The following is a 20,363-nucleotide window of genomic DNA, read 5'->3' as shown; positions in this document are numbered from 1 at the left end:
CTTCCCCCTAGCTTGGCAGGAGCTGACTTGGGCCCTGTTGCATGTCAACCAGGAATATGGGGCCTGAAGCTTGAGTGGCTTAGTCAGAACAGCCTATCAGGGGCAGTTTAAGGGCTAGAACTGGACTTTCTTGCTTCCTAGTTTCCTTTTCCCTCTGTGCCACTAGCATTTTGTTGGACCATGTCCCTGAACTAAGAGTATGTGATCAAGGATATACAAAGACTGAAGTGACAATTGACCAATGCAGATCAAGTCAATTGAAATGTTTTAAGCCCAGAGATTAGGACATTGATTTGGGTGGTGGAGCAGTTAATCGCCCTGGGAGTCAACCTTGAACCTGCAAGCCTTCCTCAGGGAAAATTGTTTTTAAGAGGTATTTGAAAGATAGAAAGGAGAAACCCTAGTGAGCTGGGAGGAGGGAAGGGGGGGTGGGTCATGATGCTGGGTTGTGTGTGTGTTAATCACTCCACCTCAGTATCCACACGTGCGTCTATTATTACATTTTAAGCCCTTTGCTAAGCTCTTGATAATATCATCTAAGGTCACTTTATACCTCCCTGTGAATAGGTATTATCCCCGTTTTACAAAGGAGAAAACGGAGCCTCAAAGAAATTAAATAACCTTTTAAAGATCAGTGCTGTTAAGTGGAGCACTGGTTTAAATCCACATCTGTACAAAGAAAGAGCTTGGCTGCTGCCGTTTATCCTGCTGTCATTTGTTTGTGTATATGTTTCTCCTAATAAATTGTGAGCACCTTGAGGCCAGGCACTTTGTTTTGTTTATCCCCAGCCTGTAGAACAAAGTCCAGCTTGAAGTCGACACTGATTAAAAATTCTGAAACACCTATTAAAAATCCTAAAAACCCAGTGGGTGGTAATAGATGGTTACTGAGTAAGACAACTAGTGAGGAACCTAAGAGAGATAAACAAAGCAGATGTGACTGGGGGGGAATTACATTATCCTAGTGCTTAGGGCATCTGATTTTGGCTTTCCTATCTGTGGTAGCACTGTATTTTGCTTTTGAAAATGAGGCCAAATTTCCATTCCCAAAGGTTATCATTATTAGACTCTAAGGCTTTGGTGTTGAGCAGGGGTAGGAAAGATAGATTGGAACAAGGACTAAAAACTGCAAGGTCACAGGCCCCCAAAGTTTCCAGAGCTGTCACTGACACTGTTCTCTCTAATTTCAGGAGTCGAAAGATACAGATCCGAAATATTCCACCCCAGCTTCGATGGGAAGTAAGTGATTGGGGGAAACTCTCTGGCATAAGGTTGTGGAGATTGGGAAAGAAGTCTGGGTCAGCCTGAGTTGGCTGAGATGACTGGGAGGTGTCCTGGGGGTTTGGGGCTGGGCCAGAGATGCTGGTGCTGAGGGCACAGCCTTAACCCGACTTCCAGTGTTAGTCCTTTGGGCTGTCCCTACGGTGAGAGGCATTAGGGAGGATGGAAGCGTATTTCCTGAACCCCAAACTTAGTGATGACAGAGGATAAGCTAGGGACCCAGGTGGCACAGGTCTGCTTCCAAAAAGGCCCTTAAATGCCTGTTTTGAGCTCAAGTACCTTCCGTAAAGAAACCCCGACAGGTTACCGCCAGTTATTAGTAGCTGAGCAAGGGCAAAGTGAGCAGGTAACATGCTCAGTCCCCACCAAAGACTTTGCCTGCACCCCAGTGCTTGGGGGCAAGCGATGTCCAGTGATGGCTTGCTGAGTTCCTGGGATGCTCAGAGCAGCCGTATTCCCTCCTCCCTGCTCCCAGGTACTGGACAGCTTGCTGGCTCAGTATGGTACAGTGGAGAACTGCGAGCAAGGTAAGAGTGGGCGAAGGAGGCGGGGCAGCGGGGTAGGGGGGTGGGTGCTGGAAGAGTCGAGGGGGGCGGGGGCGGGGAGAAGTGGAACTCTGGAGCACCAAAAGAAGACAGCCAGAGTGTGGTGTGGAGGGAGGTACACTGGAGCTGGGGTTTGGGATGTGTGGTCCCAGCTTCGGCTTTCTTGCTTCTGTGGAAGGTTTCTCCTCTGTTTCATGAGAGAATCAATAAAATCAGTCATTCTCAGTACGGGGTCCCCAGGCTCTTGGGGCCAACCAAGGTAGAAATAGAGGTCCCAAGGTTTTAGGAACGGATTGAGAATGGAAATTGTGCATGTAGCGCGAGTAAAGCTGTAGCCCTTTTACTTTAAAAGCATCACAATTCTTTGTTTTTGTCTGGAATAATCAGCAGGTTGTTTTTTGGTTTTTGTTTGTTTTTGTTTTGTTTTGTATTTTGGTAGAATCTCTGATTGTCAGCTACATGTCTTTGGTCAATTAAAAAAAAACAAGATTTTTGTACATATTGATGGGTAGACAGAATCTTTCAAGAGTGGGCCCATTGACATATATACACTATCAAATATAAAATAGATAACTTGTGGGAAGTTCCTGCATAACATAGGGAGACACCCTTCATGATGGGTGATGACTTAGAGGGCCAGGATAGGGAGGGTGGGAGGGAGTCGCGGAAGGGAGAGGATTTGGGGATATATGTATAAATAAATACAGGTGATTCACTTTGGTGTACCTCAAAAATTGGCATAACAGTGTAAAGCAATTATTCCAATAAAGAGCTTTAAAGCCCACAGAAGGAGAAATAATAAAAAAAGAATTGTAGATCATAAAAAGTTTGCTACGATTTTTGAAGTTTCTCCATTGCTTAAGATTATTCAGAGAAAATAAGCTAAAATAAAATTTGAAGTGATTTGGGTTGGCCATAAAGTAGAGCTTGGTCATTAGGTAGCCAGAATAAACAGTTTGAGTTTGCAGATCTTTAAGAAACAGAGACAAGACTTAAATATTCATCTCCAAATTCTTTGTGGAAAGGGGCAGGGTGAAAATCATTATAAATGATTAAAATATTTGCCTGCACAAAGGTATGAAGTGCTGAATCAATCAAACAGGTTCTCTCCTGCTGACCCCAAAGCTTGCCTTTTATCATAAACACCAGGACACAGCTGGAAGCACTGATAACCATCACCCAGTCCTGCCCACAGCTTAGGCTGATGACTCCCTTACTCCTGGACAGACAGACAGCAGTGGCTTGGGTGCACGTGGGAGAGCCTCACTGGGGGTGCCCAGCAGGAGTCACCGCTGGTTAAAAGGCTCACCAGGGAGCTCTAACACACCAGATCTGGGGGCAGTACCTGCTGCTTGGAGAGAACAGAGTGGGAAGTGTTTGATTTTTTAACAATAGTCTTCTAGTCTGCTCAGATGCCACTTTTTAAGCAAAGTCCTCTCTGTCCACCCTTTTACTTTTTTCAGGGAGAGAGACTTTATTTTTTATTTATTTTTTTATTGAAGGATAGTTGATTTATGATATATTAGTTTCAGTTATACAGCATAGTAGTTTTAATGATTATACTCCATTCAGAGTCATTACAAGATAATGTCTATGAATTCCCTGTGCAATATATCTTTGTCACTTGTCTATTTTATTAAAAGTTTTCTTTGTTTTTTGTTTTGTTTTGTTTTTTTGGCTGCACCACATGGATTGTGGGATCTTAGTTCCCTGACCAGGAATCCAACAAACCCAGGCCCATAGCAGTGAAAGTGCAGAGTCCTAACCATTGGACCTCCAGGGAATTCCCAGCACTTGTCTATTTTATACATAGTAGCTTGTGTCTGTCAATCTCATACCCTCATACCCTTAATATTCTCCCCCACCCTCCTCTTCGGTAACCACTAGTTTGCCTTCTGTATCTGTGTTTCTGTTTCTGTTTTGCACATACATTCATTTGTATTTTTTAGATTCCCCATATAGGTGATACCACACAGTATTTGTCTTTGACATTTCACTAAGCCTAATATTCTTTAGGTCCATCCACATTCCTGCAAATGGCAGAATTTCATGCTTTCTTATAGCTGAGTAATATAATAGCCCATTGTCTCACTGTCTTTTAATATCCTTTAGAATTTGCTTATTTGTGCTTATTGCTGTCTCTTCCTACTAGACTGTAAGCTCCATGAAGGCAGAGGTTTTGTTGGTTTCATTCACTCCTGTATTTCCATTTAATTGGTAGATCATTCTTGCAGAATCTTCCTCTCTCCTGAGGTGGGAGAGCTCTACTAATGAGGCCAGAGGGCTGTGACTGGTCTGCATTGCAGTTCTGTGGCTAAGTGCCTTCAGTGTTGTGGGGGCAGCAGCTTGATTTTTTTTTTTTTTTTTTGTCTAAGTCCCCCAGGCCAGGGCCGAGCAGGCCTAGGGGACCCCAAATCACAAGACAATGATGCATAAGACAGAGGTTAATTTTATCAATTCAAAAAGGCGGAGAAGTATGTGCCCAGATCGCCTGGAATTCTAATGTCCAACCAAAGTCCATTCCCAGATCCTTCCCCGCCAGACTCCATGGCAGCCACTCTTGTCAGCTCATTTAGCTAGGTCATGATACACTTATATTTGATCAGTGTATCCCCAGATCTCTTCAGCCAAGTCCTTAAGACCATTTCTTGGTCCAGTCTCACTAAGTGTGTGATTTTTAACTAGTCTAAATTTCTTTCTAAGAATAAATTTATCTCCAGGTTGGGGGGGGGGGTGGTGGTGCGTGTGCGTGTGTGCGCGCACGTGTGTGTGTTTGTTTGCTCCCTGCTGCATAACTGCTGAATATGTTGACTGCACACCTTTTTGTATGCCTGGCTCTCTTGAGGGCTAGTAGGGAAATCAAAGGAAGGCATATAAAGGAAAATGCTAGGCTAATTTGAATTTTCCAGGAGTTATGGTGAAAGGGGTCTATAGGGGAAATGCTCTGCTTTGTCGTTCAAGTATTTCCTTCTTGACCTCATAATTGGCACAGATGAGCTTCTTAAACATCATTGGTGCCACCTCCAGAGCTCCCCCCTCTAACCCTGACCTCTCTTTTGCGTCCCCAGTGAACACCGAGAGTGAGACGGCAGTGGTGAATGTCACCTATTCCAACCGGGAACAGACCAGGCAGTGAGTGGACCCAAAAATGGGGCAGGGAGGGTCTTTGTGGGTGTTGGGAGCTAGGTGCCCCTGCTTGAGCAGGGATGGGGTCTAGGTGGGCCTAGCCTCTGATTTGGTTGCAGCCAACTCCAGACTCTTGTCTTTTGGTTCAGGAATCCCAAAGGTTCAGAAACCTCACCAGAATTGATAGTAAATACTCTGCAGGGAGGGATTCAAAGACCTTTGGAAGGTGGGAAATCCTCTTTGGGAAGAAATACTGGCTTTTAATCTGTCTCAGGTTGCGAGAGAACCCTTAGGGTCCTTTGCTGTGTCGATGGAGCCATCTAGTGGTGCTGAGAGGGAACTAAGACCTAAAGGATATGTTGTGATGTGGTGGAGGCAGACATTTTATCTCATCACACCCACAGTTTCTGGCTCCTCAGCCTGTTTGGTTGAGTCACACTTCTCCACCCACTGGTACTGACAGACCTGTCAATTCTGTGTACTCCTTTATATTCTTCTATAGGCCTTTTGCCACATTTCTCTTTTGATGGCTTCCTTGTTCCTTCAACACATTGCCTCTATCTCGTTTGTTTCCTCCAACCTGGTGTAAAATCCCATCACTTTCTCAAACCATTCAGTTTTCTTTTAGAGGCCTGCCGGACTCAGAATTTTCTGGAGGTCCCTGTGGCCAATCTCTGGGCCTTAACCTGGCTTTAAGTCAACACTTGCTTACTTCCTGCTGCAAACTGTTGCCTGGTTAACGTTGCTAACCAGCCTCGGGAATGGACGGTGCTCATCCGCCCCCCCCCCCCCCCCCCCCCAGCGTCCATCAGTCCCGTTTTCAGACTTTCCAGATAGACAAAGTCCTGCAAGCCATTCTGTCTCCACCTCTTACCTCTGTTTCCGTGGCGTTTGCTTAAACACAGACGGTATCACTCTCAATAGGTGCAAAAACAACAGATTTCTTGTTCTCACACGTTTTATTTATTATTCACTTATTGTGACTCACGTGATTCTCACGTGAATCCTATATGGCAGATAGTTCTGGTCAAAATTAACAAGTCAATCCCAAAATTCAATGGAAATAACTTATTTGTGTTGTAATACCTTATTTGATGTCTTATGCCATTTAGACTGGAAGGTTCTCTAAGATGGAGGTGGGAGGGGTGGGCAGGTGGTCATCTCCTTTTTTTCTGGCATGTTCCATGTTGTAACCCAGCCGAGTGCTTTACACCTGGAGGGCATTTAGTGTGATTGACATGGATTGGAGTGACCGGTAGATTCTCCCTCTGTCCTCAGAGCCATCATGAAGCTGAATGGCCACCAGTTGGAGAACCACGCCTTGAAGGTCTCCTATATTCCTGACGAGCAGATAACACAGGGTCCTGAGAACGGGCGTCGTGGAGGCTTTGGCTCTCGGGGTCAGCCCCGGCAGGGCTCCCCTGTGGCAGCGGGGGCCCCAGCCAAGCAGCAGCAAGTGGACATCCCCCTGCGGCTCCTGGTGCCCACCCAGTATGTGGGCGCCATCATTGGCAAGGAGGGTGCCACCATCCGCAACATCACAAAACAGACCCAGTCCAAGTGAGTCTCAACTGCAGGGAGAGTGGAGGGGGGGCCGGGAAACAGTGGTCAGTGCCCAGGAGGTGAGGCCCCTTCCAGAAGCACACTCAGGGGCCTCAACTCAACTCATCTCTTAGGAAATGTCGGGGAGGTAGACTAGGCCTGGAGTGTGCCGTTTGGTGGCAGTGGTGGGCCTCGCACCTTCAGTGGTAAGAAGGGTTCTATCTCTTTCTTTCTTTCTTTCTTTTTTTTTTTTTATACTCTAAGCCTTGGTTTTTTTAAATTTATATTTATTTTATTGGCTGTGTTGGGTCTTCGTTGCTGCACACGGACCTTCTCTAGTTGCAGCGAGCGGGGGCTACTCTTCCTTGTGGTGCACGGGCTTCTCGTTGCGGTGGCCTCTCTTGTTGCAGAGCACGGGCTCCAGGCGCGTGGGCGTCAGCAGTTGCGGCACATGGGCTCAGTAGTTGTGGTTCACAGGCTCTAGAGCACAGGCTCAATAGTTGTGGCTCACGGGCTTAGTTGCTCCACGGCATGTGGTGTCTTCCTGGGGCAGGGATCGAACCCGTGTCCCCTGCGTTGGCAGGCAGATTCTTACCCACTGTGCCACCTCGGAAGTTCTCTATTTCTTATAGAAAGTCTCTTTGAGCAAACCTAGTCTCGGTAAGGCAGCCACTCTTCAATGCTCTGTGATTTCAGCACCGCTTATTGGTGGCAACAGGACACGCCAGTCAGGGACCTCAGTTAGAGGTCATAGTTCTGCCCCGTCTCCCATTCCACCACAGCCATTCCTCTTCTCTAATTTTTATAGCTGATCAGTGTGTGCTCTGTGGAAAAGAACAGGTCACGTTGTGTCCTTACTCTTAATGCATCCTTTTATTATCTACTTTTAATTTGGAACAATGTGCCTTCTCCTTATAGTTGTTTCAAGGGGGAAATCCAGAATTCACAGGAAAATGCAGCTTCAGAGCTGAGGGCTGGTGATCCCCAACGCTGTATTCCCACCTCCTGACTGAGACAGAGTCCGTACCACCAGGCTGGCCCTTTCTCTGCCCATCTCAATTCTGCACTTGGCCTTGTTCCAAGAGGTGCAGGTCTGCAGCTTTGGCTGAGTTTCATGAGGGACAGCTAACCACCCGGGTGCTTGGGTCCTTAGGATCGACGTGCACCGGAAGGAGAACGCAGGTGCTGCTGAGAAGGCCATCAGCGTCCACTCAACCCCAGAGGGCTGCTCCTCTGCCTGCAAGATGATCTTGGAGATTATGCACAAGGAGGCAAAGGACACCAAGACGTAAGGCTTCAGCTTCTGTGGGCACGTGGGGACTGCCGCCTCCTCGACTCTAACACTGTTTTAAAGCAAGAATAGAGAAAATAGGAGACACAAAAGTTGTACAAAAGGATATAAACTGAGAAATGAATCCTCCTTCTTGTAAATACCGCGCCATATATCTTAGCCATGCTGGGCCCTCGCAGGTGTGTGCGCGTGGGCCTGTGGGTGTATTTCAGCACAGATAGGATCATAGTGAGCATGCTGTTCTCTCCTTGGCTTTTCTCCCTCTGTGAGTATACGTGTAAAAGCATCATCACAGTTAGCATGAAGAACATCACCCTAATTGAGCTTGCCCCCTTGGCCACCCGTCCCTACTTCCCATTTCTCTCCCTAAACAACTACCGATCTGCTGGTTTTCTTTGAAAACGTTATTTTGTCCTGGGGTTTGTCCTGGAAACCCCCCATCTGTGGTGGCCGGCCATCTGAGAAGCTCTCGTCCCTCACTTCTTCCCCAGGGCCGATGAGGTTCCCCTGAAGATCCTGGCCCATAATAACTTCGTGGGGCGTCTCATTGGCAAGGAGGGGCGCAACCTGAAGAAGGTGGAGCAGGACACAGAAACGAAAATCACCATCTCCTCGTAAGGCGCTCTCTCATCTCCCTCTACTAGTGGGATGGCAGTGTTCCCTAGGGTGGCAGTATTTCATTACTGAGCCTTCATACTTGCCCCGTAAGTTGGATGCAATTTCTGCTTATCGCAGAATAATCCAAGAAGCGGTAGAGAGCATTTACCTGTACGGGCTGGAGCGTTCATCATAGCTCCCATCACTGCCGTGGGCTGGAGAGCTGTTGTCAGTGTGCTGCCTCTTCAGTCCTCTGCTGCCACAGCCCCTCTCTTGCTCTGCATCTGCAGGAGAGAACCTGTGTCCAGGAGCCAGGGCTTTGGGGGGAGCATTTGCCAGGGCATGGGGAGTGGATGGACCTAGATCCTTGTCTGAGCCCCGAGCCGCGTGTTCTGTGTGGGGGCTTGCCTTGCTGGGGGAACCAAAGTTGCGTGGCTGTGCCAGCACCTCTGTGAGCGCTGTGCCTCTTGGTTCTGTCAGAGACTTGCCAGTGGGCAGAGTCACTGCTCTGTTCCTAAAGGGCACAGGACATGGATTGCCTGGCACCACTGGGGAGCAGCTTCCAGTAACGAGCATCCTCCTTGCTTTACCAGTCTGTGCTGAGTATCCTCCCCTCCCTGTAGAGAATTCCTGCTCTGGTTACAAACCAAAGGCCAGGGAAAGAGAGCTCTTTGCCCCAAACTAAACAGCCTGCAGAAATGGCATTGCTGTGCCTCGGCCCCAGCCAGGGCCTGTTTCCTGGTCCTGGCCTGTCCGTGGAAGGTTGACGCTGCTCTGCTCCCCGCCGCAGCCTGCAGGACCTCACCCTGTATAACCCCGAGAGGACCATCACTGTGAAGGGCGCCATCGAGAACTGCTGCAGGGCCGAGCAGGAGATCATGAAGAAAGTCCGGGAAGCCTACGAGAACGACGTGGCGGCCATGAGTGTGAGTGCTGGGCACCTCTGAGGCTGAGCCATGGCGGAAGTGGGTCTCCATGTGGAGTGGGCACTCACAGGCTGGGGGGCCTTGGAGCATTTACTTTGCTCTTGGAGCTCGATTCATCAGAATCCTTTTTAAATTAAATGAATAGGGATTCTTCATTTGATTCCTGGGTACAAATGGGGTCCAGTCTTGGGCTTTGAGGTCTGTGATCCCCCTGTAAAATTTGTGTTTGTGTGCACTTTAGTGGGGAGAGGGTCCATGATTTTTATCTGGTTTTTAAAGGGGAGTGAGGATGTGGGGCACATGACCAAAAAGGCGAATCCTAGAAATCAGAGATCTGTCCCCCTTTCCTTGTCATGGGCTGAGTCCGAGGTACGTCTCTGTGTCAGAGTGGAGTAAACCACTAGAGAGGAAGGACATCTGAGGGTATAACGCTTGCCCTTCTTTTCCGAGATGCCGATTCTTAGTCCAGTGAGAACCCTCAGTGTACATGTGAGTGTGTGTGAAAACCAGGCCCTCCATGGCCCTGTCACGGGGCAAAAGCATGTCATTCTCCTCTTTTGGCCCATTCACCCTCCTGTTCAGCCGGGGCCGCATACAAGGGCCATCAAGTCCTATCAGAATGAGCTGAGCTCTTTCTCTTCACCTTCCTTCCCCAGCTGCAGTCTCATCTCATCCCTGGCCTGAACTTGGCTGCTGTAGGTCTTTTTCCAGCCTCCTCCAGTGCAGTCCCACCACCTCCCAGCAGCGTCACTGGAGCTGCTCCCTACAGCTCCTTTATGGTAGGTGCAAGGTCTTATTACCGGGGACCCCTGGGCCACCAACTCTTTGTGGCAGCCTGATGCTTGGGAATTTGCAGGGAGAGAGAAGGGCTCCCAGCCACTGGCGCCAGCCCTCCAGAGCACCAGCCCTGTGCACACAGCCTCGGATGCTGGCGGCACTCTTCCTCTTTGTCTTGCCTGGCTTCTTCCATTTGTCCCATTTGTCCCTGCTGGGCATTGGGAGAGCTACAGGGCGCGTAGCCCAGGGTGGCCGCTGGGTGCCTGCACCCCTTCCTCCTTGAAGATGCAGGACAAGGCCATGGAGGGCTTCTGGGCTGTGTCCCTTGACCTGCATTAACAACATGTCCTGTCTTGGCAGCAGGCTCCAGAGCAGGAGATGGTGCAGGTGTTCATTCCTGCCCAGGCAGTGGGCGCTATCATCGGAAAGAAGGGCCAGCACATCAAACAGCTCTCCCGCTTCGCCAGCGCCTCCATCAAGGTGACCGTTCTGTCTCCTTCCGGTTCCAGGGGTGGGGGGACAGGTGCCCTGCTCCCATCACCCTCTGCTTTTGTTTTCAGACACCCCGTCTGCCCAGTGTTGGGCAGATACTTTGCTTTTGACCTCTTGGTCCTCCGTGGGGTGCCTTCCAGGCTCCTGGGCTTTCAGGCTAAGGGAGGAGGTAGTCTTGTAGCACAGAAGGAGAGCTTCAGTTCAGGCAAGACCGACTGGGTTCAGATCTCACCTTCTCAGGTGTAGGACCCATGCCTTCGACTCCTCGTCAGTACAGTAGGGATGATAATACTCTGAAGTGATGCAGCCACAGCCGCTGGCTCAGTGCCAGGTGCACCGTGTTTGCTCAATAAATGTTAGCAGTCTTTCTGCCTTCCCTGGCCAGGGAGAACCTGTCACAGTGAACAAATGTTTGGTTAAATGTCACAAGTCTCAAGCCATTGGCTTCAGTGGTTTGAAGGGTTTTGATCAGATACAGTGCATGGGAGATTCTCTGGGAGGTCACTGCCCTCCCGCCACTAGTCATCTGCCTCTGCCCCTCCCTCTTGGCAGAGTTCTACTGAAACCTCCCGGGGGGGCGGGGGGAGATGGGATGTAGGTAGGAGGCCCCTGCTTAGAAGATGTCAAGAAACGAACGCACCCATGCCCTCGCAAGAGTTTGGGTGCAGGGGCAATAGCCTTGGGGTTTGGGGTCTTTGTTCTTCACTCCCCTGGCCGTCGGAAGTGGGGGGTGGAAGCAGGGTGGCGGCCGGGGTCTGGAGAAGGTGGAGGTAGAGGGCGCTCTGTGACCCGTGTTCGCTTCGTAGATCGCTCCTCCCGAGACTCCGGACTCCAAAGTTCGTATGGTCATCATCACTGGCCCCCCAGAGGCCCAGTTCAAGGTGCTGATCTTCATTGTTTTTCCAAGTAGGACCCCAGGGGTCAAGTTTGGGTGGGAGTGCAAATCTGCATCACGTTTTTAAGATTCCCTGAAAAATGCAGGGCTGCGAGTCTGCTTTCAAATTGGCATCAAATTGAAGTTCTGTCGCTTTCCCTCTTTGCTTCCTGAGAGTGACTAGGCACATGGGAAGGAAGGCAGTCTGAGGGCTCCTTCCTTACCCTCTGCCTTAGTGACCAAGGAAGACCCTTTATGTCCCTACTACGTGCCCAGGTTCTCGAACTGCTGGGCGGGCAAAGAGCTAATATAACAGCTTATTGTGACCTAGGGGGCGATGGGGAACGGGGACAGCTCTCTAGGCTGTGTGTAGTGACCAAGAGCCTGCCCTCTGAGTGGGTGACACCACCAGCTGCCACGCAGGGCCTTGGCTTGCCAGCCACAGCTTGTCCAAGTCCCTGCAAGCATCCCAGACTCCATAGGTCTGGTTTGTAGCTTAGGGACTATATTCCTTTGGGGAGTTACGTATTCATATTCAGTTGCTCTGCCCAGTCTCCCCAGTGTTACAGGTGAGTAGAAGGGGTGTTGGCGGGTCAGTCCTGTGGCCCTTTCATATCACCTGACCCAGATGGTGATCCAGCCCCAAGCGGGGGTGGGCCTGCGGACCAGAGGAGGAGGGGGTGGAGCTTGGGGAGCTTCCCTTTGTCACATGCACGTGGCCCACTGATTTAACAATGACTTTCTCTTCTCAGGCTCAGGGAAGAATTTATGGAAAACTCAAGGAGGAGAACTTCTTTGGTCCCAAGGAGGAAGTAAAGCTGGAGACCCATATTCGGGTGCCGGCGTCGGCAGCTGGCCGGGTCATTGGCAAAGGTGGCAAAACGGTGAGCCGTGAGGGTCGGGTTGGAAGCTCTGGCCATAAGAGCTTTCATGGGGTCCCCGGGCCCAGCAGCTCTTCCCTGGCCCCCAGCTGCCCCCACCCGGCTCAGCCTTGGTGCTCCCAGTTTGCCCGTTGACTTGACTCTGCTTGCCAAGCCCAGCTCCCGACCCCTGCAGTTTCTGCCTGCCGGTGACCAGCCCCTTGCCCCTCCGGTCCCTTCCCTGCTCCACATCAGCAGCACCCCGCGCTCCTCTCTGAACTGTCCTCCCCGCCCCCGCCCCGCCCCCAGGTGAATGAGCTGCAGAATCTGACAGCTGCTGAGGTGGTGGTGCCAAGAGACCAGACCCCTGATGAGAACGACCAGGTCATCGTCAAGATCATTGGGCATTTTTATGCCAGCCAGGTACATATGTCACTGCCCCATGATGGGAAGGCGGCAGGACTCCAGAAGCGTGACGTCCGCAAGTGCCGTGCACTCTGCCTGCCTCCGGGCTGGGTGATCCTTCTCTTCGAGGTGTTGGGGTGTGATGCGTCGATGTTTTATTCCCTCTTAAGGCTATAGAGACAGGGATTTGACAGTTTTCGTAGATAGTATATATTATGTATAGTAACTATTATATATTGTGTGATACATGTTAGTAGCCATTCCTGTCGTTGAGCCTTAGGCCTTCTCTTTTGCACTGGATAAGAGAAGTGGGTCTTGTCCACCACCCAGCCTTGTTCATGGAATAACGTCCGGGTTGTCTTTTCCAGTGCAGTTCCTTCACCTTTCCCAGAACCAGTGCTCCATCCTTGCTTCCAGTTCTTCCACCCTCCTGTTCTCATGCTGAAACTGCCCATCCGTCCCTGCACACTGCCTCCAGTGAGCCAGTTAGCAGTGCCCAGCATCGGGACGACCCCAGGGTCTAGAAAGGAGGGCAGGTATCACGTTCAAATTATAGGATGATTGGAAGCTAGTGGGTTTTCCTAAAACCCCCTAGGGTTGGAGCTGGAAAGGATGTGGAGACTCTTGGAATCAGCCCCTTCAAGGTGATAAGCGTGTCACAGCAGGCTTGTGGCCCACCTGAGATTGCTCACGCAGTCAAGGGCAAAACAGGAACCCAGACCCCAGCGTAGCGTGGCAGCTTTCTCTTGGCAGCCCTTTGGGAGCCATCAATAGCCACAAAAATATTTAAGATTTATGGGTGCTTCTGCTACATCAAGCATTATTCTGTGCGGTCGCTAATAACTCATGTAATCCTCATTGTGCAGATGAGGAACGTGAGGTTTAAGAGGGTAAAGGATACATCCAGGGATGCAGAGATCCAGGGTGTGTTAAATACCAAAGTGGGGGGACTTACCTGGTGGCGCAGGGGACACAGGTTTGAGCCCTGGTCCAGGAAGATCCCACATGCTGCGGAGCATTCTGGTAAATTTCTGTCAAGTGAATCACATCCTGCAGTTGACTTTCCTTATGAAACTTTGTTCATAGGGAAGAAACTTTTAAGAAGGAAAGAGTAAAGATACCAGTCCTTTGGTGTTTTGTCCACTTTCGCAGTAGAGCTTCTTTCCCTGCCTTTTGGTTATCCCAGTTCACCCCCTCTCCCGGGATATTTACACGCATAGTGCAGTTGTGATTGGTGACGAGGTCTGCTGATTTTTGAGCTTCTGACAACACATGCTCCTGGAAACTCGGGGAGTTTCCATCTTGAGTTCAGTAAGGTGTGTCACCTTGGTCATGTTTTAAGTTCTGATTGAGTGAGTTTATGCTGTGTCTCCTCCCTTCCTCTGTACGAATCCAGTGAGCGCTCAGGCTCTGCTCGGAGGCAAAGAAACTTATGGTGACTCCAAGCCTCAGTCTTCTCTTACCTTTCTTCTAAGTCCAACATGACCTGTTTGTTGCCCGTGGTGTCCAGACCCCGATGGCTCCTCTCCCCACATAGGGCTCTCTCTCCTGGTCTTTGGAGATTCTCATTCTCACCTGTTCTTTCTGCAGATGGCTCAGCGGAAGATACGAGACATCTTGGCCCAAGTCAAACAGCTGCACCAAAAGGGACAGAGTAACCAGGCCCAGGCCCGGAGGAAGTGACCGGCCCCTTCCCACCATGTCGGCTCGAGGACAACAGGCCGAAATCAAGAGCACGTTCTCCCCAGCAGGCCTGAGAATGAGTGGGAATCAGGGACACTTGGGCCGGGATGTAGATCAGGTTTGCCCACTTGCTTGAGGACATTGTTCCAGTGAGGAACCCTGATCTCTCAGCCCCAAACACCCAACCAATTGGCCCAACACTGCCCACCCCTGAGGGTGTCACCATGGAAATTCTTGCTCAGGGTGCTTTTAAACGTGGATTGTTTAAGTTCTCCAGGTCCCACCGACACGGTGGGTCAGACCCCAGTGGGAAGAGAAATAAAATTTCCTTCAGGTTTTTAAAACATGCAGAGGGGTGTTTTGATCAACCTCAAAGGATGGTTTACTTCTTGACCCTAAAATCCTTCCAGCCTTCTCCTACTTGGTTTATTGATTAAAATACCTCTATCCTTGTGCCCTGACTTAGCCACTTCCTGTATCCACACTGATTATCCAGTGCATTGCTTTGCTTACGTTATTAATTCGAAGGGAGAAGACACATTGGCATCTGTAGATTAATTCCAATCCCTTCCTAACCAACCAATAGGAACAGCAAGGGATAAAGAATGGGAGGGAAAGATGATTAAAATACATAGTAATCCACGTTTAAAAGGAGTGCCCTTGTGGCTGATCGATTCCAGATCACCACCTTGAAAAATTGGCACAGTTCAAATTTCCCGCTCTGTTGGGGCTTCCCCACCAGGATTCCTGCCCCGTTCATGTCCCTCTAACCACGTAAGTCCCACGTCATGTCCAGGTGTACATGGGTGGTACTGACTGCTCAGCAGGATGGGGGCTGACCACTGTACTGTCCCTGATTCCTGTCATTCTCAGGCAGATTTTATATTTTTTTAAAGTCTATTTTAATGATTGGATACGAGCACTGGGAAGGGGACACTAACTCCCCTTGATAAAGTCTCAGTTCCATGGAGGACTTGAGTGGTCCCAAAGGCTGCCACTGTGCCCTCACCCCGGCCCATGTGCTCCCATAAGGGCTGGTTCCCAGAAGCAGGGGTTGCGGGGCACTCCCTCCCCACGGCACTGTTCCCTTGGTGGCGGTGGGACGTGGAACCCGACCCTGAGCTCCTGATAAAGCTGAAGTCCATCATTTGGCATCTGTTATGGCTATTCAGTAAATTGGAGAGAGTATTTGCTTCTGTTTTTATCCTAGAGGCATCTTTAACTGAGGGCTTCTGCCTCCACGAGTCATTGGCATGATGTTATGTGTGCCTAAAGAAACAAAATTCAAAATACCAGCAGCGTTATGCACAAAGGGGTAAACAAGCTTAATTTATTAATTTTCCAGGCTCAGTAAGATCCCGTTTTAAGTTCAGCCCTTGTGGAAGACATCAGCCATCAGTTAAATGAGGTTAGGCCTCCCCTCCTGATGTACTGAGTGTCAGTGCATATTAGCCAGGTGGTGCACTTTAGCTACCTTGGACAATGCTATCAAGTGTGCTGGGAAGGGAGGAAGGCCTCTCTGCATGTGGAAAAGCCCATGCTCGGACTCCCCTCCTTCCGACATTGCAACAACAACAGTAACAACCAGGCAACCATGACATGTGGGTGGAGTCAGTCAGGTAATGCTGTGCGCGAAGTAAACTACCTCAAGGTATGAAGTTACCTCAGCAATTACTTTCCTTTTTGTTCCCCCCACCTCTTTTTTTTTTAATCTTTTTTTCTTTGCGGCTTGCTGATATTTTATATAAAAAAGAAAAGCAAAGCAAAAGAGAAGCTGATAGTCTTGAATATTTTATTTTTTTAATGAAAAGAAAAAAACGAGAAAGTTATGTTTCATAATTTCTTACAACATGAGCCAGTGTAACCCTTTAGGAACTCTCTATGGAGAACAGGCCCTGTGGGAAAGGCAGCTGGAGCTGCTCCTTGGAGGGAGGCTGGGCTGTGTGGGAAGGCCCAGGGCCAGGCTCTGATCTCTAAGCCACCAGCCTCTCCCAGGAAGATCCTGCCTGATGAGATCAGCAGGCCCAGCAGAGCTGTGGCCCCGGGAGGGGAGCACCAGCCTCCAGCAGCTGGCCTGTGGGTCCCCGTCCCCACTTTGGGTAAAGGGCATCCCAGTCAGTTTTTCCCGCCAGTGGTGCTGTTGAGATATTGTAAAATATTGCCTCCGTTTTATCGAGGAGAGAAATAATAACTAAAAAAACATACCCTTTAAAAAAGTCTGTACTTCTCTGTAAAAATATGGGAGCCAAGATTCCATTAGTGGAAGAGACAAAGCCATCCTCTCACCCGCAGAGAGGTCCGCCTGGTTTGTCGTCGCGGTGCTTTTCATCTTTTGTTTTTGTTTCGGTCCCATCTTGCTATTGTTGGTCTTTATCAATAGACCAAGGGGCAAACAGAGAACTGCCCCCCCCCCCCACCTCCCCATCTGCTTTCGATTGATCTGATAGATCCTAACAGTGGACCCAAACTTACCAACTTCTTGATGTAGGGTGCTGGGTGGCAAGGAGGGGCAGGGATTCGGGAATGTGACTGGGGATAGGTTCCTGCCTCATTCGTGTCTTGTCACTTTCTCCCCATGACATTCCTTTATAGCCCCCAAAAATGTCTACCCCAGAGAGGAGGAAGCAGGGAAGCATTTAGGGATGGTATCAGGCCAGTATAATTAAGCTTCCCACCTGTCCAAACCACAAAGAAGGGTCTCCCAACTTCTATTTCTGGCTCTATATACTTTATTCCAAAATGAAGCAGATAGCGTTCAGACGTCGGCCATTTAGTGATTTAAGGTGAATTTCCGGCAGCAAGCATGCTTTGATATCTGGTTCAAACTACCATCAGCATGAAACCCCCCACAGTACCTGAAATGTGATTGTTGCAGTGTTCAGTTTCCTTGGGATCCTGCTCCCTTCACACCTTAAGCCCACATCCTTTCCCTTTGGCTGATTCAGCTCCCAGAAGAGACCAGGAGTGTGGCAAGGGATTGTCAAACTGGACTTGGATTAGGCACGGCTGATACTTGCCCAGCAGGAAAATTGTGGAAGGTACACTACCAGAACGCAAAGGAATATGGTTTGGTGGTTAAGGTTTAGCAGGATAAAGGGCCTGTCTTGGTGGGTCTGCCTTTGACCTATAGGCGAGGTCTTGGGGCAACTCGTGCCCCCCTCCCTGCACATCACCTCCATTTCCCCATCCTTGGCGAGATAACAGTGTGAAACACACTTGGGAGATTTGGTTGATTTGAGAAAAGCGACTTTTAAAAACAGCTTCTGTGCTCTGATATGTGTGTGAGCTACATATATGTTTTTAAGACAGGACCATCACTTTAGGATATATTGTTTAATTCTGTGGAACATGTGAAAAACCAAAATGGTTTGATTCCCTGAATTTGAAGCTGCATCTGACAGTGACACCCAGTGGCTCGAATCCTCTTGAGGGTCTGGTTGCCTTTTGCAGTTTGGCTTGTGGACTTGGCTCCTAGGAGAGGTCTGGGGGAGGAGAGAGCCATTTTTAGGGACAGGGAGTTTTATCACCTCTTTCCTCCCCTTCTCCCAGCCCTTCTTAGTCTTTTTCCCTTTGCCCTCAGCTCTCTACTTCGAGGGGCAGTTGGGGTCTATTCTGTTAAGTTAGGCCTCACGATTGGCAGAGAAGACCCCGGGTAAAACCCAGAGAACACTGGAGGGGAACGCTCCAGTTGGTTCTGTATGTCCATTTTCCTCTGTGCCAAAGACAGACAGAGGCTAAGAGACGCCATTCCTGAATCAAAGCAATAACCATCTTTTGACATATACCTGGGCTGTCTGAGAGGAGAAGGGCTCCCGGAAACAGCGTGGGCCAAGGACCCATCCCTTCCCTTCTAAGGCTCCTGGGGGATGTGGGGGCAGTCCGTGCCAAGGGGCAGGGAGCTAAGAAGGGGGTGTGATAGCTCCTGGTTGCACTTTGGGGAAGGAGGGGAAGTTTGGGGCTCCTCCGAGTGGGGCTGCTCTCTGTCCCTTGCCGCCACTGCAGAGACAGCACTGCAAGTTCTCTTCAGGCCCGGCAGACTGGCAGTGAGGAGGGCCTCGTTAGCTCTCAAGGGTGCCTTCCCCTCCTCTCGCCCCAGACGTCCCCTCTGCCACACTGGGAACAGCAGTGCCACCTAACTACCTCACAGAGCCCCAGAGGGACTGCCCGAGCTTCTGCCTCTAGTCGACCCTTCCCTCCTCCCTCTCGCTCAGGGGTGGGGAGTCCCCTTTCCCCCTGAAGCGTTGATGGGGAGATCCTAGTGGCTTTTGACGTTCAAACCATGCTAACTTTTGCCGATTTGTTGAAAACTGGTAGGAGGAAGACAGCACAGCCTGCCACCGTAATTGCAGGAAGATGGAGAAAGAATCCTCAGTGCCAGGGGACATAAAGCCATTTCCCTTCCGAACTCTTATTTGATGTAGATGCAGGACTTTTCTCTTGTATTCAGACTTAGGGCAACACCAGCTAAAAACTTCAGTTTCTTTCCTTTGGATACATAAGGCTTCTCTATCGGGGTACAGGACAGGGAGGAGGCCTCATGACCGAAGGTGGATTTAGAGGGTGAGGGCCAGAGCCCCAACCCTGACCCTCGGCCCTGTGCACCTTCGCAGGGGCACAGTCTGATAGCATCATTACTGGTGCCTGAGTCTGGTTGAATCTGGACGGACAAGACAAAAGAAAGAATTTTTTTTTTCTTAAATGAAATAGCAGGAAGCTCCTCGGGGCATGTGTTTCGAGTAACCACAGGTGATGGATGCTACGAGTATAAATGGATTAACTACCTCAATCCTCACAGTGAGATTAGAACCGAGGGCTGGGACTGGCGAGTAAGGGTATGGATCCCAGCTAGGAGGAGTGAGCTGAGGCTTGTGCCATGAAAGGTTTGTCCTTGAGGAACAGGCGTGCCTGCTAGATTACTCATCGGTTGGGTTGGGAGGACTGGCCATTAGGCCCACCCTTCTGCCTTCCTTGCCCTGGGGCCCCATGCTTCACCTTTTCCCTTCAGCCCGGCCCTCCCTCACCTGCTATATCTTGTTGGACCAGAGGGTGAGGAGAGGACTTGCCTCCTCTCTTCTACAGAGGGGGCTGCCTGGAGGTGAGATGTGGGGCTCGGCCTGGAACCCGCTACTCAGGCCCAAAGCCAGGAAGCCTGGGGAAGCCGGAGCTAAGACCTCTTCAACAGGGTTTCTTTGAGATGCTCCACCTCCTCTGTGCCCATCCCAGGCCTCAGGGGGACGGTTGGCTCTCGAAGAAGAGGTGGAGCAGGATCCCTCATCCTGAGAGTCCGAGGGCCTCGTCCTCTGGTGGCTCAGGAGTCTTTGTAGTCGGGGAGTTCCACTGGGCGATCCCAGCCCCTCCCCACCCTCTAATGGACCTCCTCATAGAAGCCCCATTTCACTTTTGTTTTATCTACCTCTTAGCAAGACAATAGAGATAAATTAGGTAGTGGCGACTCCACTTGCTTAGATTAGGGGGGGAAAAAGATTTCTTTTTTTCCAAAGGAAAAAAAAATATTACCTTAAAAATACGTTCCAAAAAATTAAAAAAAAAAAAAACCAAAAAAAAAAAAAAATTTAAGAGGGAGACATTTTCCAGTGACTGCTGGATTGTTTTAATTCCCCAAACTTTTCTCTTTTTTTCCCCCGCAAATAAGTTTCACTCTTTGGCGATTTTCTCCACTTGTTTAAGATAATGTGCTACTCTAACAGGTACAGCTTTCACAACCTGCCCCCTGGCTTGCCCCACCCCCCACCCCATTCCTGCCAGTGAGTTCCTGCCTGTGCTCTCCCTGTTGCTTCTCAGCCAGTTGACGTCACGCACCCCCACCAAGAATAAAGGCTTTGTGTGTGTTGGGGTGCTGAAGTCTCGGCTAACCGTTTCAACCTGTGGGGGTTGGGGGGGCACTTGTAACACTTCCACGTAGAGTTTCTATAACCTAGTGCAGTGTAAAGGTGTTCAAAATGA

General features: G+C 49.8%; 1 protein-coding gene across 2 annotated transcripts in view; it reads left to right on the top strand.

Annotated features, from left to right (window-relative positions):
- The window catches only part of IGF2BP1 (insulin like growth factor 2 mRNA binding protein 1), a 36,656-nt gene extending 21,911 nt beyond the window's left edge, over positions 1 to 14,745 (top strand). The window contains exons 3-15 of one of the 2 annotated variants that reach the window (XM_057715830.1): positions 1,191 to 1,239; positions 1,757 to 1,808; positions 4,895 to 4,958; positions 6,231 to 6,512; positions 7,648 to 7,782; positions 8,277 to 8,399; positions 9,173 to 9,308; positions 9,965 to 10,087; positions 10,446 to 10,565; positions 11,384 to 11,458; positions 12,204 to 12,335; positions 12,621 to 12,734; positions 14,307 to 14,745. In XM_057715830.1, coding sequence (XP_057571813.1) covers positions 1,191 to 1,239; positions 1,757 to 1,808; positions 4,895 to 4,958; positions 6,231 to 6,512; positions 7,648 to 7,782; positions 8,277 to 8,399; positions 9,173 to 9,308; positions 9,965 to 10,087; positions 10,446 to 10,565; positions 11,384 to 11,458; positions 12,204 to 12,335; positions 12,621 to 12,734; positions 14,307 to 14,399 — 1,498 coding nt within the window. In that variant the 3' untranslated portion in view covers positions 14,400 to 14,745. The remainder of the gene's footprint in view (positions 1 to 1,190; positions 1,240 to 1,756; positions 1,809 to 4,894; positions 4,959 to 6,230; positions 6,513 to 7,647; positions 7,783 to 8,276; positions 8,400 to 9,172; positions 9,309 to 9,964; positions 10,088 to 10,445; positions 10,566 to 11,383; positions 11,459 to 12,203; positions 12,336 to 12,620; positions 12,735 to 14,306) is intronic. The other variant, XM_057715831.1, reaches the window with a different exon arrangement.
- The last annotated feature ends 5,618 nt before the right edge of the window (positions 14,746 to 20,363 follow it).

The sequence above is a fragment of the Hippopotamus amphibius genome, chromosome 17, assembly GCF_030028045.1.
Source record: "Hippopotamus amphibius kiboko isolate mHipAmp2 chromosome 17, mHipAmp2.hap2, whole genome shotgun sequence".
NCBI lineage: Eukaryota > Metazoa > Chordata > Mammalia > Artiodactyla > Hippopotamidae > Hippopotamus > Hippopotamus amphibius.
This window is presented reverse-complemented; position numbering and strand designations above follow the sequence as displayed.